The 15,149-nt window shown below is 46.1% G+C and overlaps 1 protein-coding gene across 2 annotated transcripts in view; it reads right to left on the bottom strand.

Moving 5' to 3' along the window:
• ACER2 (alkaline ceramidase 2) overlaps positions 1 to 3,760 on the bottom strand; it is a 35,956-nt gene extending 32,196 nt beyond the window's left edge. Inside the window, exon 1 of one of the 2 annotated variants that reach the window (XM_049620261.1) lies at positions 3,609 to 3,760. Coding sequence is in view for 1 of the 2 variants with exons in the window: in XM_049620192.1 (XP_049476149.1) it covers positions 856 to 963 (108 nt within the window). In the remaining variant the exon portion in view is untranslated. Of the gene's footprint in view, positions 1 to 855; positions 1,091 to 3,608 lie in introns of those variants that run through there. The other variant, XM_049620192.1, reaches the window with a different exon arrangement.
• Positions 3,761 to 15,149: the final 11,389 nt, after the last annotated feature.

The raw sequence follows: 15,149 nt of genomic DNA, 5'->3' as shown, positions 1-15,149 counted from the left end.
GGGGGGGGCAGCAGGAGAAAGGACCATGCAGCATCTTCTATTTGGTCTGGGAATCCTGAGCCATGCTGCACAGTGAAAAGAAGAGACATCCTTCTAGCTTCAAGCTTTCCCTCGCATAAAGACTTCCAACACCCGGGATACTGCGGGGAGTGGGGCGGGGGTAGTTTCAGCTTGCCCACACACCATCACTCCCAAACTTCCCTCTCATTCCCCAGGCTTAATCACTGGAGAGGGCACAGGTCTGGGGAAGTTGTCTTTGGAGCTCGACTGAGACTGGGAACTAAAGACAAAGAAATAAGAACTAGTAGTCATTAACTTGATTCTGGCCCAAAGTAGCTCGACCTGTGGGGTGGAACCAGTCAGCACGGTAGCAGTGGGCTCTGCCCCTGTGACCTGCTAGGGGACTCCCCCTTTCCCCGGACTGCTAGAGCAGGTATGCAGGGGAAAACCGCACAATGCGACCCAAGTGCGTCACGCCACAGAAATCCTGGGGGGGAGGAGGGGGCGGGGAAGGGAATTGTCCCGGCAGGTTCACCAGCCCAAGTCATCCTCCTGGGAGAGGGGTTGACAGGGTCCACTGGCTTCAGGACTGGTGAGGATCAAACAAGACAATAGAACCATCTGAAGGAAATGACAGGGGGAGGATGAGCCCAGATGTCAGGATAGGCACCGAAGAAGACAGATGGAGAGCTGGAAGGAGCGCAGAGGAGGGGGCGCGGGTCGATTCTGGCCCTGGAGACAGAATGCCCCAGATAAACGTGGAGACCCACGTCCAGATTCCTGGCGCGGCCACAACTAGGGACGTTCCCCTCCCTCCAGCCCGCCTGCCAGCCCAGCTCCCACTCCTGCACGCACCGTGTTGTAGAACTCGGCGATGGCAGGCACGATGGTGTAGTTGTCTTCGCACCAGTCCACCTCCGAGCTGCCAGCCCGCAGCTGGTCCCACCAATGCGGGACGCTCATGGCCGCTGTGGGGCATTGGAGCAGCTGCCCCTGCAGCCGAGAAGGGCCCAGAGCTACTGTTGGAAGCCAAGTGCAGCGGCCGCGGCTTTATACACACGAGTCAGCGGCCGGATGTGGCGCCTCCCCAGCCGGCCTCCTGGTGCTCCGCTCCGCCTGTTGGACGTGACTCGATCGCAGAGACCCCTCCCCCAGCTCCGCCCCCTGGGGAGGGGAGGCGAGGATAGGAGCAGACCACGCCCAGCCTGGGGGGCGGGATGGGTGTCGGAGGAGAGGTAATCCGGAAGCGGGAACCTCGCTCCAGGCAAATTCAGATACCACCCCCCACTTCCTCGCAAATGGCAGGTGCCCAAAGCCTCGGAGGTCAGGCTCATACTTGCCCACGCCTACCTTCCTGGCTTGGACTCACCGGCGCCACCCCTCCTACCCCGGGAGTATCCAGGCCCCCGCATACTCTCGAGGAGTTTGCAGCGCTCTGGCTGCGCCCTGCGTGGGAAGCCCGTGCTAACACCGAAGAAAGAAAAACCCTCGGTCCCCCTGAAGCTAGTTGAGGGTTTGCTTGGCAGGACTCCATGCCATAAGCTGGGGCAGGAAGACTGCGGGCTGGAGTGGCCGACTCCATGACCTTCCCCTGCAGCCTCTGCCGCCCCCTGCGCAGTCGAGCACCTGTGCAATTTCCAGAATGCTCTTGGTCCCCTGAACTCCAGCCTTAGGGTGTTCATCTGGTCTTCAACGAAACATAGGGCGAAACTTTGGTCATTACCAACACTCGGAGGATGCACTGTGGCAGGTATGACATCTCCAGGACGTCCGAGGTGCAAGAGATGATGGTATAGATATATACTTGTTACATGCCACACAGTTTGAGGAGCTTCCATGCATCCTTACTTAGTGTTCCCAGGGAGAATCCTGTGAAGCCGGTTCTATTGACAATGCCATTACAGCTAGTAAGGCAGACCTAGAAATCACATTCAGGCAGGATGACCTCAGACCTGCTGGTAACTACTTTGCTACCATAGTTTCTAACACCCAGTCTGGTCCCGTCAAAAGCCAACTGTGTGTGTGTGTGTGTTGCCTCTGGTCCTTGAGTGGTTCTGGGATTCCAGGTCACGACACTGGCAGCGACAGAAGAATCTTCTGGTCAGCAATCCATGGTGCCTGTCGCAAGCATCTGCTTGCTTAAACCTTCATGGCACCCCAAAGGCCAGCAGCTCCCCAGGGACTGCCCTCTCTAGGCCTGACTGTGCAGTGGAACCCTGACTGGTTGTGCAACGTCCATCTGCAGCAAAATACCCACACAGCCGTTCGCAGGCCTCCCCGCGTCTCTAGAAACTGCAAGCTCAGCTCCTCTGTCTGTCTCCAGAAAACCCATCTTTCTTCCCCTGGGAACCAAACCACACTTCTCCTACTCCTATTTCTGTCCTAGCTTCTGTCATCCTCCTAGACAGCCCATTCCACTGCCCTGGAACCCACGCACGCTGGTACCTTCTCCTAAGGTCAGAATTACTCGAGCCTTCGGGATACCCAGTGTGAGCTGGCCACTTAAGTAGAAAGGGGGAAATATTTCTCACAGCCACAGAAGAAAACTACATCAGTTAATTTCTCCATGCCTCACGGTGCTATACTGATTGTCCAACAATAGTTTTCCACGTGGAAATCCTTCCCATATTTAAGGTGTAAATGTATCTGTACTAACCGTACTGGTATAAAACACACCATTATTTTTATATGCCAGTGATTCTCAAAGTGTGTTCCCCTTTCAGGCGATCCACAAGGTCAAAACTCCCTGTGAACACTATGACGTCATCTGCCCTTTTGGCTCCCCTCTCACCAGCACATGTAGGAGCTTTTCAGAGGTTAAGTGACGTGTGGTGTCATTATCTCTCTGACAGCTAATGGAAACGTGGGTTCTTCAGTATTAAAAGTCTCTTTAAATTTTGAATATGATACACATTGGTAGATATTATCACATTAGGATTTTTTAGAATTTTAGGATCCTCAACATCAAGTACGAAAGGAGTCCTCAAATCAAAACAGTTGAGAGCTGGTGTTAGCCAAAAAAAAGGGATGTATCCAATTAAACTCTTTGTAATGCTTTTATCTTTTAGAATTTCTAAATACTTATTCAATGAGAGCTTTTAGAATTAGACCTATATTATTATCCTACATCACTTTTGTGTGTAAAAAGGAAAACAAATGGGGCGCCTGGGTGGCGCAGTCGGTTAAGCTTCCGACTTCAGCCAGGTCACGATCTCACGGTCCGTGAGTTCGAGCCCCGCGTCAGGCTCTGGGCTGATGGCTCGGAGCCTGGAGCCTGTTTCCGATTCTGTGTCTCCCTCTCTCTCTGCCCCTCCCCCGTTCATGCTCTGTCTCTCTCTGTCTCAAAAATAAATAAAAAACGTTGAAAAAAAAAAATTAAAAAAAAAAAAAAAAGGAAAACAAGCAAAATAAACTTACGGAGTTCCTGCAATTTCTTCACACTCAGAATCTCTATTCTTTTGCTTAGTCATTTTGCAACTTTGTCATTGGTGTCCTCATGTTGTTAATTACCAGGCAGTGGTGATGCAGCATTTCTTAACTGCACTCCGCCACTGAATCCTTCCAAACCTGGCATATACATTTGGATACCAGCACTTTTTTTATCTTACCTGAAGGTTGCAAAGGAAAGCTTTCAGACAATAGGCATCCTATTTGTCCTTCAGATGGTCCTTAGGTGATTTGTTGACAGAAATATGGAGATTACAGTTGCCAGGTCGTCTCACCAGGATCAAACTCTGAGTTTGTGCATGTTCAGGCAGTGACAACACATCTTGACACCCCACTTGGCCAACAGTGATTATAAAATGCCTTCCACTGAAAGATGTATCTAGATTTCAGGATGTTACAATGCAAAACAATGTGACTTTTAGCACCAATGAAATCTAGAATCCACTGGATGTAAATCATTCAAGTCCTGATAAGGAAATGATGAGGAGTTTTCCTCACCCACCTCAGGAAATTTTATTGTCGATGACAATCCTAGTTCAAGATCAAAAGCAACCGCTTGGGTTCTAATTACAACTGCACAGAGAGAGAGTGCTAAACAGAAGGCCATTGGTGAGAACATAAGGGACACAAGTGACATTTCTCCAAAGCCACTGCTGTAGGTCTTCATGGTACTGCGTTACAATTTTTCTGACGTTTTCATCAACACTCCCCATTGTTGCCTTTTTTCAATGAATATAACCTTAGTAATTTAACATTAGGACCCATCATGGGGTCATTAATTTTTGAAATTGATTTATATCAATATGCCTTGGCAACTACCTTTAGTAGTTGAATACAAGATTCTGAAATCAGGTGTAAACAGCTTGGGGAGAGGGGTTGGGGATGAACCCTCATGAAGAGTTTGCTTGTGTTGCTTTTAGTCTAAATATGAGTCATATTTAGTCTAAATATGAGTCAGTGATACAGATCCATAAAGAACACGTTTGAGGGAACCACCCCTGCAGGGAAGTCAGGATGCCAGCATCTTCTATTTTTACAGAGTTTATGACTGTGTTTATATGGTGTAAGTAAATATCTGATAATAATATCCAGCTCAACTGGTTCTACAAGTGGAAATTATCAAGTCACAAAGTCTTCCTTGGAAAAAATTATAGGCACCTGTCCCAGTGAAGCACAAAGTGAATGATCCAGAATGAAATTTTCTGTGTTTTCCTGTCTGGTCAGAGCTTTTCATCATGGTCTTGCTTGAGGTCATCGTTCAGGCCAGTTGACGTTCCAAGTGTCGTCCCCAGACCAACAGTATCAGCATCAACTAGGAACTTGTTAGAAATGCAAATTTCTGGGCGCCTGGGTGGTTCAGCCAGTCGAGTGTCCAACTTCAGCTCAGTCCTGATCTCGGGGCTTGTGAGTTTGAGCCCCGCATCGGGCTCGCTGCTGTCAGCGCAGAGTCCACTTTGGATCCTCTGTCCCCCGTCTCTCTCTGCCCCTCCCCGGCTTGTACATACTCTCTCTCAAAAATGAATGAACATTTATTAAAAGAAAACAGAAATGCGAATTTCTAGGTCCATGCCCCAGACCTACTGAAGCAGAAACTCTGGGAGAAGTGTCCAACAAATCTGTGGCTTAGCAATTCTCCAGGAGAGTCCAGCCCATGCTCAAATTTGAGAACCACTATTTTAGCCCATGTGTGGCTGGGCAAAAATTCAGAATGGGCTGTATGCTTTGCTTCCCTGAAAAATCAAATCCCAAGCCAAGACTGTTACTGCCACCAGGAAAAAGAGGAAGAAGACAGGCGCCTGAGAGAGGCAGCCAACCTTTCCCCACATTCATCACCAGGAAACCGGGGACTCGGAGTCTGGTACCCCTCTTCAGTTAAGAGGGAGACAAGAAAAACGAGCGAGGATTTTTTTTTTTTTCCTTAGATCTAAGGCAAAGTCTCCAGGCTCAGAATTGTGGGAGAAGGCTGCAGGAAGCGGGCCTCACCAGGACAACACGACCGCAGCCACTACAGGAATATGGCCCTATTTGCTCTGTCGGGTGGTCTAGTAGTTTGCTGACAGGCCATCAGAGGTCACTTCCTGCTGTTGGCCCTGGGCCTCTCTCCTTTCTCTAATCTACACTGGAAAACCACACGCAGTTTGTTAGGACTGGGCACATAGTAGGAGTCAGTCAGCTGTGATTGCACATCTGAGGCTTCCCCTATGTCCCAAGTGCGTGGAATTGGTTAACTTGTGTTTGGACTGCTGCTTCTCGATAGAGGAGGCATTACTCTGTTGGATAACTAGCTTGCAAGGCTGTAATTTTGAGCCCCTGCTTTGTGCAAGGCCCCATGTTAAGTGCTGGGTAACCTGAAGACAAATAAGATATTGTTCTCGGCCTCATAGAGCTTAGTCTAGGAGAGGCCCGCAGACCATTAGAATACAACATAATACTTGCAAAGAAGGAGAGGCACACATAGAATGTGGAAGCAAGGGGTGGGGGCCTGAGTCTTCACGGAGAGGCGAGGTAGGCCCAGCAGAGGAGGCGGCCTTGGAAATGAGGTGCGCAAGATGAGTAGGATTATACCAGGAGCAGCCCTGGGGAGAAGCAATCCTTCAGAAGGCCCAGCGTGTGCACGAGGATGGAGGTCTAATTCAGGAAACTTCAAATACTATGTTTCAGCTAGAAAAGTAGCAGAAAGGGAGGCTGAGCCTAGTAGATGGTAGGAGGAGTACACAGAAAGGATCGGTGAGGTCTTTGCATAATCCAGGAGAGAGACGACAGCATGGTTAAAGCATGCATTCATTCATTTACGTGTAATTATTGAAGGTTTATTATGTGCCAAGACACTTTTCTAGGTGCCAAGGATAAAATGGTGAGCAAAACGGGTGTCTGGGTGGCTCGGTCGGTTGAGCGACCCGGCCCTTCGGCTCGGGTCATGATCTCACAGTTTGTGAGTTCGAGCCCACTGTCAGCCTGTCAGCGCAGAACCCGCGCTTCAGATCCTCTGTCCCCCTCTCTCTACCCCTCCCCCACGTGCGCTCACCAAAAAATACTTTTTTCTTTTTTTAAAGGGTAAGCAAAACATGCTGGCTCTGTCTTCATGGAGCTTACAGTCTAGAGAGAAAGTCAGACATTGAATATTGCGTAAACAATTCAACACAAGTGTGCCACAAAATGCAGGTACTATGACAACAGACAGCCGCGGATATGACCTTATCTCAGGGGGTCAGGAAAGGCTTCCCAGAGCAGGCGCATTCTAAGCAAAGTGAGGTTTCAGGCAGGGGGAAAGGGAACTGAAATAAGGGATGCGATTCAGATCTAAAAAAGGCGTTGTGTTAGATGATAGTATTCATTCCAGACATTTGAACACACGTTCCCAACCCACTGCCATGGGACTTGACCTTGTCATTGACTATGACCAGTAGAACGTGTGGGGAATTGATGTGTTTGGGTGACTGCCAGAGGCTTTGAAATCGATTCCTAGGTCTGCCATAAGCCACATGGGGACTGCTTCTGAGCCTGGATCCTGGAATGCAGAAGACACGTAGAGCCCAGCAGAAGTGCTCAGCTAAGACCCCAACTTAGAACAGCAGCAGAAAATAAAACTGTCTTGTCACTGAGATTTGGGGGCATTGTTTCTTATTCCAGCATAACCAAATGAAGCCTGACAAATACAGAAGAATTGATAGTTTACTAATTAGAGGTAGGACGTGAAAGAGGGGGAAAATGGAATAGTCTGGCCTGAGTGATCAGAGGAAGGCCAGGTTACTAACCCGAAAGGGAGAGGGAAAATCCCGATTTAGGCTTGGACTGGTTGAGTTAAGAGTGCAGGCCGGACCTCCGCGAAGATACATTCTCTCAGCAACCCAAAAGGAAGCTGAAGGACCAAGGGCGGGTCAGGATTAGACAGATGTGCAGACAAGAGGAGGAAAGAGAGTCCTGAAAGCCGTGTGGGTAAATGAGCTCACTGGACTCAGCCGGATGAGGGAGTGGAGGAAAGAGAGAAATGGAGCCTCGGCGGCAACGTTTACAGGGGCCTGAGTGACAGGGAGGCGCCAGTCCCTGAAGCCTTGAGCAGTCTGACAGGGCTAGAGAGGAGCAGGTGTGCCCGGTTAAGAGATAAGTGCTGTTGTATCCCTTACGGGGGCGGGGGTGCCAGAACCTTAAACTGGCTCAAAACTCTGGCTCTCACTGTGAATTCACAGGAGCTGAGTCACCTGGGGATCTTGTAAAAAATAAATAAATAAATAAATAAATAAATAAATAAATAAATAAACAAACAAACAAACAAATCAGATTCAGAAGGTCTTGAGTGAAATCCAAGATTCTACATTTCTTTTTAAAATTTTTTTAATGTTTATTTATTTTTGAGAGACCCACACAAAATTAGAAGCAGGCTCCAGGCTGCCAGCACAGAGCCCGATGCGGGGCTCGAACTCACAAACTACAAGATCATGACCTGAGCTGAAGTCAGACGCTCAACTGACTGAGCCACCCAGGAGCCCCTAAGATTCTGCATTTCTAATGAACTCCTAAGTTATACAGATACTTGCTGCTGTGTGTTTCAGTAGCGAGGCGGCGGGGAACAGAAGCAATGGCGATATGCAGGTGCAGTCAGTACAATCCAAATGAAGGGAAACTCTTCACGACCACCCAATGTCTTAGACAACAGCTGGGGGGGAAACGTACGGATTTCCTAGAGAACCCTCACAGCCGGGTGCAATGCATACACTTCATTCAGATCCTACATCAGAGTGTAACCATACTCTTTAGGACAAATGTGGAATGGGAAACATTGGCTATTTGCTGCTAGTGGGACTTATTGTTGGTTGGGGGAGACGTTGATGTGATGATTATGTTTCAAAACGTGAGTCTTCAGGATTTTAGTATTCTGTCTTTTTTATGACCTTCTGGAAAAAGGTAAAACTGAGGAAGAGGAGACAGATCTGTGGTTACTTGGGGGGAGTAGAGGGAGTTCACTGCAAAAGGCATGGGGGAATTTGGGCCATGGGGTGGTGGTGGGGGGGGGAGGTGACGAGTGTCCTACATCCTGATTGTGGTGGTTGTTATATAACAGAGTTTATAAAACCTCAGGACTATACCTTGTAAAGGTAAATTTTACTGCATGCAAAGTATACCTTAATAAGCCTGACCGTAACCAAAAATGAAAAAGAAAGCATTGTTTAGAGACATACACTGAAATATTTACAGACAAAATATAGCATCCCAGTCTTGCTTTGAAATAATGGGGGAGGGAGGGCGCCTACCTGGCTTAGTGAGAAGAGCATGATCTTGGTGTCATAGGTTCAGGTCCTATGTTGGGTGTAGACACCACTTAAATAAACTTTAAAAACAAAAGAATGGGGGAAGGAGTTGGTTTGGGGGCACAGATGGAACAATACTGGTCTTAAATGGATAATTGTTGAAACTGGGTGATGCACACATTAGTGTCTCTACTTTGCATGTGTTTAAAATTTTCTGTAATAAGTTTTTTTAAAAGCATTGGGCTTTATGAAAAAGGGGGACCACAGGAGCACCCATATAGCTGAGAGAACCAGAAAGGCGGTGGGAAAGCAAGGGCGAAGGGTTCAGCCCTTAGCAGTGGGTACCACTAAAGCAGCAATTCTGGTTGAACCTGTGGTTGTTACCTGTCCCCTTCATTCCAGAGGGTGCAGGATGGCAGGGAGTTACCCTCCCCGGAGGAAGCAAATGGTGAATGGCTGAGGGTATCCTCTCTGGCCTGTGCGTGAGAAGGCCCTTTCACCAGGGAGGCTTTGGTAAACAAGCTATCAGCAGCCTGGGTGGGGTCCGGGTAGCGCTGTGGCCACAGACTCTCAGGAACCAGGAAGCTAGAAAGGTCAGGGACTGGTCAGTGCCATGCCTCCCAATCCAGGGTCCCCCTTGGGGCTGGGCTCTCCAATTCCTGAGATGTGCCCTGAGGGAGCTGACCCTGGCATGTCAGACATCACACCCACTGGAAGGGCCACTGCCCAATGACCTATAAATGTCAAGCTTCCTTCACTCTTCTGTGTCTTCAGCCTTTCAAAGACCAAGAAACAGCTTGGGGAAATGGAGGTGAAGTAAGTCAAGATGGAGGAGGCCAGGTTGGGGGTAAAATGTAAGGGCCAGGTGACATATATTTGGCAAAAAAGAAAGGCAGATCTTCAGATCTGCCAAGAGCTTGAAGAAGAGTTACAGGACATTGCTTTAGTATAGGAAAGACTTGAGCAAATTTCAGCCTAAGAAAAAGGCAATCGAGTAGAGAAACAGGTTTAAAATGTAAAGGAAAAATAAAAGGGTAATTCACGAAACTAGATCCTGAAGGAGATGGAAAAAGGTGGAACTGAAAACTCAAGATCTTGCAATTTACCTGGAGAAGAGAAAAGAAAGTCATGGAGTCGATGTGTGTTGTTTTATCTATCCCAGCGTCTCTTCCTTTTCTGGGACTTTCCACCGCTTCTCTGATGGGGCTGTGCACCTCCCACCTTCCTCTGCCCCTACACCATTCAGATGGCTGCCATAGGAACGGTCATGGTAACAAACTGTGATCCGACTCTGTGGCTAGTGTCCATTGGTCCAGGAGTGGGTCTTGACCCAAGCTGGCTGATCAGAATGTGTCAGTGGGAATTTGGAGTCAGAATTGAGCTCTTCAGCTCCACCTGATTGCCTAATGGAATAGAGATTTGAACCTGGGCCCTACTGATGACCTGTTCCACCAGTCGGGTGGAACAGCTGGCAGAACAGCTGGCAAAACATAAATGAAGCAGTACGGAAAAGAGCTGTCTAGGCGATTAGTAGTCCAAATGGAAAAGAAGTCCCCGGCTCCAGCTATGCCCAGGCACCTAGCCACATACAAATGTTCCCAAGACACCCCAGAGCCTTTATAGTGAAGTTACATTTTTTCTTAAGCTAGTTGGACTTGGGTTCCTGTGACTTAAAACCCAATGTCCTAACAGGATTCTATGCCAAGGAAGAAGGGAATGTAGAGAATATATATGAATGCCTGGAAACACGTTGAGGATGAGAGAAAATTGGGGCAGTTCATACTTCTGAAAGAAGGGGGAAAAAAAGTCATTTAACTAAAAATGAGTGGTCCAGGTGAGGTCAGAGGCCTTGAAGGACAGTGCAAAAGATTGAAACCAGTGTGAAGATCATCCTTTTTCACTAAATTCTCTAATCATTTTAACAACTGGAGGTGAGGATCTAGTATATTCTACAGATGGGGACAGTCATTGCTAGGAAAGTTCCAGATTAGACACCAAGAAGGACCAAGAACTTTAATCTTTTGTATTAGCAATCCAGCCTGGGGAACAAATGATCTAGACGTTTGGGGACACCTGCCCCTCCTCTCAAGTGTGCAAATTGGAAGAAATTTAATCCTAGAAATAGTTGATGATTTCCAAAATGAATGGACACGTTACAATTTCTTTTCACATGAAAAAGTTGCTAACATATTTTAGGATGAGCTTTTTTTTTTTTGCTTTCGCCACCAAACATTAGACCACTCCAGAGGAGGCAAATTTGCTGCATTTACCCATGTTTTGCTACATCCTTTTCCCCTAATATTCCAAGCTCCATTCTTTTGTCCTTTACTTTCTGTTTAAAAAATGTCCTTTTGCCATTCTTTTGGAGTGACAAATTTTAAAATGTTTAAATTCTTTACATATTCTTTCTTCTGAGGATATCTTGTTCCCTTCCCCTCCACCCCTGAACCCATGAAAGACCTGTGTTTTTGGGTAAAGGATTCTGTATTGAGTTCTTTTTTTCCCCATTGCTCAAAGAAATAGTATACCTTTCTAGCCTCCATGGTTTCTCTTTTTGTTTTTTTATGTTTATTTATTTATTCTGAGAGAGAGGGAGAAAGAGGGAGGGGGAACGGCAGAGAGAGAAAGAGAGGAGAGAGAATCCCAAGCAGACTCTGCACCTGCCAGCTCAGAGCCCAATGAGGGGCTCAAACTCACAAACAGAACCGTGCGATCATGACCTGAGGCAAAACCAAGAGTCGGATACTCCACACCTACGGAGCCACCCAGGTGCCCCTAGCCTCTCTGGTTTCTGAAGATCCCACTGTCATGCAAGTTGTGCTTCCCCTAATAAGTAAGATGTTGTGTTTCTCCAGCTGGTTTTAAGATTTTTCTTCCTTTGTCTTTGGTTTCCAGAAACTTAATTATGCTGTCCTGAAGTGAATTTCTTGGGGTTCAGTCCATGTGGAGTTTGCTTAGCTTTTTGAGTCTGTAGATTTATGTATTTTATCACATTTGGGAACTTTCCAGCAATTATTTCTTCAAGTACTTTTTAAGTCTTGCTTTCTTTCTTCTCTCCTTCCAGGACTCCAATGACTTAAATATTGGATTTCTAGGTTTTTTTTTTTTTTTGATAATCCCCGGGTCCTTTAGGCTGTGTTCATCATTTTAAAACTGATTTTATCTGTTGTTCAGATTAGGTAATTTCTATCATTCTATCTTCTAGTTCATTGACTCATTTATCCCCTTCATTCTGCTGTCAAGCCCATCCACTGAGCTGCTTTAGTTATTGCATTTTTTTGGTTTTTTTAAAGTTTATTTTGAGAGTGTGTGTGTGTTTGTGTGTGTGTATGTGTGTGTGAGCATGTGTGCATGCAAGTTGGGGAGGAGCAGAGAGAGAATTCTAAGCAGGCTTCGTGCTATTGGTACAGAGCCTGAAGTGGGGCTCAATCTCATGAACCATGAGATCATGACCTGAGCCAAAATCAAGACTCAGACACTCAACTGACTGAGCCACCCAGTGTTCATGTATTTTTCAAGTCTAAAATTTCCATTTGATTCTTTATAGCTTGTATTATGATGCTGAGACTTTCAATTTCCTTGCTAAGTCCTTCTATTTTTTTTCATTTATTTCAAGCTGTTTTTTTTTAATGTTTGTTTATTTATTTTGAGAGACAGTGTGAGCAGGAAAGGGGCAGAGAGAGAAGGAGAGAGAGAGAATCCCAAGCAGGCTCCTCACTGTCAGTGCAGAGCCTGATGCAGGGCTTGAACCCACAGACTGTGAGATCATGACCTGGGCTGAAATCAAGAGTTGGATGCTTAACCGACTGAGCCACCCAGGCCACCCCTATTTTGAGCATAGTCTTAATTGCTCATTGAGGCATTTTTATCATGGTTCCTTTAAAATCATTGTCAGATAGGGGTGCCTGGCTGACTCAGTTGGTAGTGTATGTGACTCTTGATCTCAGGGTTGTAAGTTTGAGCCCCATGTTGGGTATAGAGATTACTTCAAAATGAAATAAAATAAAATCTTAAAACCATTGTCAGGTAACGTTAATCTCTCCGTCATCTGCTTTTGCAGCTTTTTTTTTTTTTTTTAACTCACTTTGACATCTTCCTCATTCTTGGCATGATCATGATTTTTCTCTATTAAAATCTCACCATTTCTGTATCATGTTATGAAACTTCGGGTCTCATTTAAACCTTCTGTCTTAGCTGGCTTTCTCTGAAGGAGGAGGAGAGGTTCTACCAGGTGGAGATACATAACCAGATTGCCCAATGGACACCAGAGAGGCAACTTTTCACTGATGGTAGGGGTAGAAGTCGAGGTTCTGCATCTAGTCTCCACTGACATCACAGGGGGTAAGAGAGGCTGTTTACTGGCCCCCTGAGATGAAAGTTTGACTCCCTTCTTGGCTTTCTCTGACACCCCCCCAGGCAGGATTGTTTGAAAACCTCAGTATAGCCTGATAAGGGTAGAAGGTCTAGGCTTCCATTCAGCCTTTGCTTGTGTGGTTGGGGCTGGGCCATAGTTTGCTTTTCCTGTGGTGTTTGACTAGAGTAGAATGTTATTATCTAAATGTTTCTGCCCTACCAGGCTGCCCCTTTCTTGGTTCTCTGACTAGAAAAAATAAGCTTTTTGGTGGAATTTTTGGTCTACGCCCATTGGCATTTTGAGTTGCTGGCTTCTCCAATTCCAAGTCTGGGATGTATGAGGCAAAAAGAAAATGCAGAGAACTCCCCACCATTCCATTCCTTGGGGCCCAAGTTCTCCAATCAGCCTGGCTTCTTCTGTCTACCTTTCAAATACTTGCTTTGTATATAATGTCCAAGAATGTTCAGTTGTATTCAGCAGGAGGAATAGGGAAAGGATATCTACTTCATATTTCTGGAACCAGAATTCTAGGGGAACAGATTTTTTTTTCAATTTTTTTAATGTTTATACATTTATTGAGAGAGAGAGAACGTGTGCTCATGAGTGGGGGAGGGGCAGAGAGAGAGGGAGACACAGAATCTGAAGCCGGCTCCAGGCTCTAAGCTGTCATCACAGAGCCTGACATGGGGCTCGAACCCACAAGCAGCAGCGAGATCATGACCTGAGCTGAAGTCAGACTCTTAACCGACTGAGCCGCCCAGGCGCCCCCAGTGGAACAGATTTTTATAGCAAGCTGATGGTCTCCCCAGTACCACGGGACCAGATGAGCAGCCCAGAAGGGGAGGAGATAGAAAAGAGAAAAGGAGCAAGGACTGCGTCCTGGGGACTCCCATGTCTAGAGAGAAGAGCAGGAAGAGCTAGCAAGGCAGCAAGAAGGCAAGAGAGAGGTAGGAAGAAAAGTGAAGCACGTAAGAGAGCTATAGTTAATGACCTTTTAAAGGATAGTGTAAGTGAACACAAAATCCAGACTGGAACAGGTGTGAGAAAGAATAGGAACAAAGTGAAAGAAGCAAGTTGCCAAAGCCACATATTGTGTGATTCCATTGATAAGAAATGTCAGAATAGGCCAATCTACAGTGACAGAAATGGATTAGTGGTTGCCTGGGGTGGGGGTGGGGGGATAGTTTAGAAAAATAGGGGTGGAAAATGACTACTACTGGGTATGGGGTGTCTCTGGGGGGGTGAGAAAAATACTTGAAAATTAGATTGTGATAGTGACAGAACTGTGGGATATATTTTTTTAAAATATTACTTTAAATTGATGAATCATATAGTATGTGAATTATGTTTCAATAAAGCTGTTTTAAAAAGGGAAGAGGGGAGGGAGGGAGAAAAAAAGAAAATGATACACACTAGGAAAAACCTGTGGAACTTTCATCCAGGGATAATTTCCCTTATATATAAAGAGTTAATAATCCAACAGGGAAAAAATGGAACAGAAGAATATATAAAAAGATGGTTCATTCATAGTAATAGAGCTATAAATTATAACTACATTAAAATAACATTGATTTCGGAGTGTCCGGGGGCCCAGTCAGTTGAGCATCTGGCTCTTGATTTCAGCTCGGGTCATGGTCTGAAGCATCTCAATGTTCATAGGTTCGAATCCCGCATTGGGCTCTTTGCTGACAATGTGGAGCCTGCTTGGGATTCTCTCTCTCTCCTTCTCTCTCTCTCTGCCCCTCCCCTGCTCACTCTCTCTTAAGATAAACAATAAAAAAAAAATAACATTTATGTCCTCTATCAGACTGACAAACTCCCAAAGTGTGATAATGTTTGCCAAAACTTTTTTTTTTTTTTTCCCCGGGAGCATGTCTGTTGTGTTTGAGATGATCTGTCGGGTGCTCTCTGAACTACGCCAGGTAAAAGGAAACTCTCTCATTACAAACTGACAAAGGGAAAAGGGAAAACCCTTTTCACCACAGCATGAACCCCATAGTCAGAAATAGGTCTGGGTTTTATGCAAATGACACAATTCCTAGTCACCTATGGCTGCTTTTATGACTTTATACAGATAATGAATTAGGTAAAAGGCACTATAC

This window comes from Panthera uncia, chromosome D4 (assembly GCF_023721935.1).
Source record: "Panthera uncia isolate 11264 chromosome D4, Puncia_PCG_1.0, whole genome shotgun sequence".
Lineage (NCBI taxonomy): Eukaryota > Metazoa > Chordata > Mammalia > Carnivora > Felidae > Panthera > Panthera uncia.
Note: the sequence above shows the minus strand (reverse complement) of the source record. Positions and strands in the feature narration are given on the sequence as shown.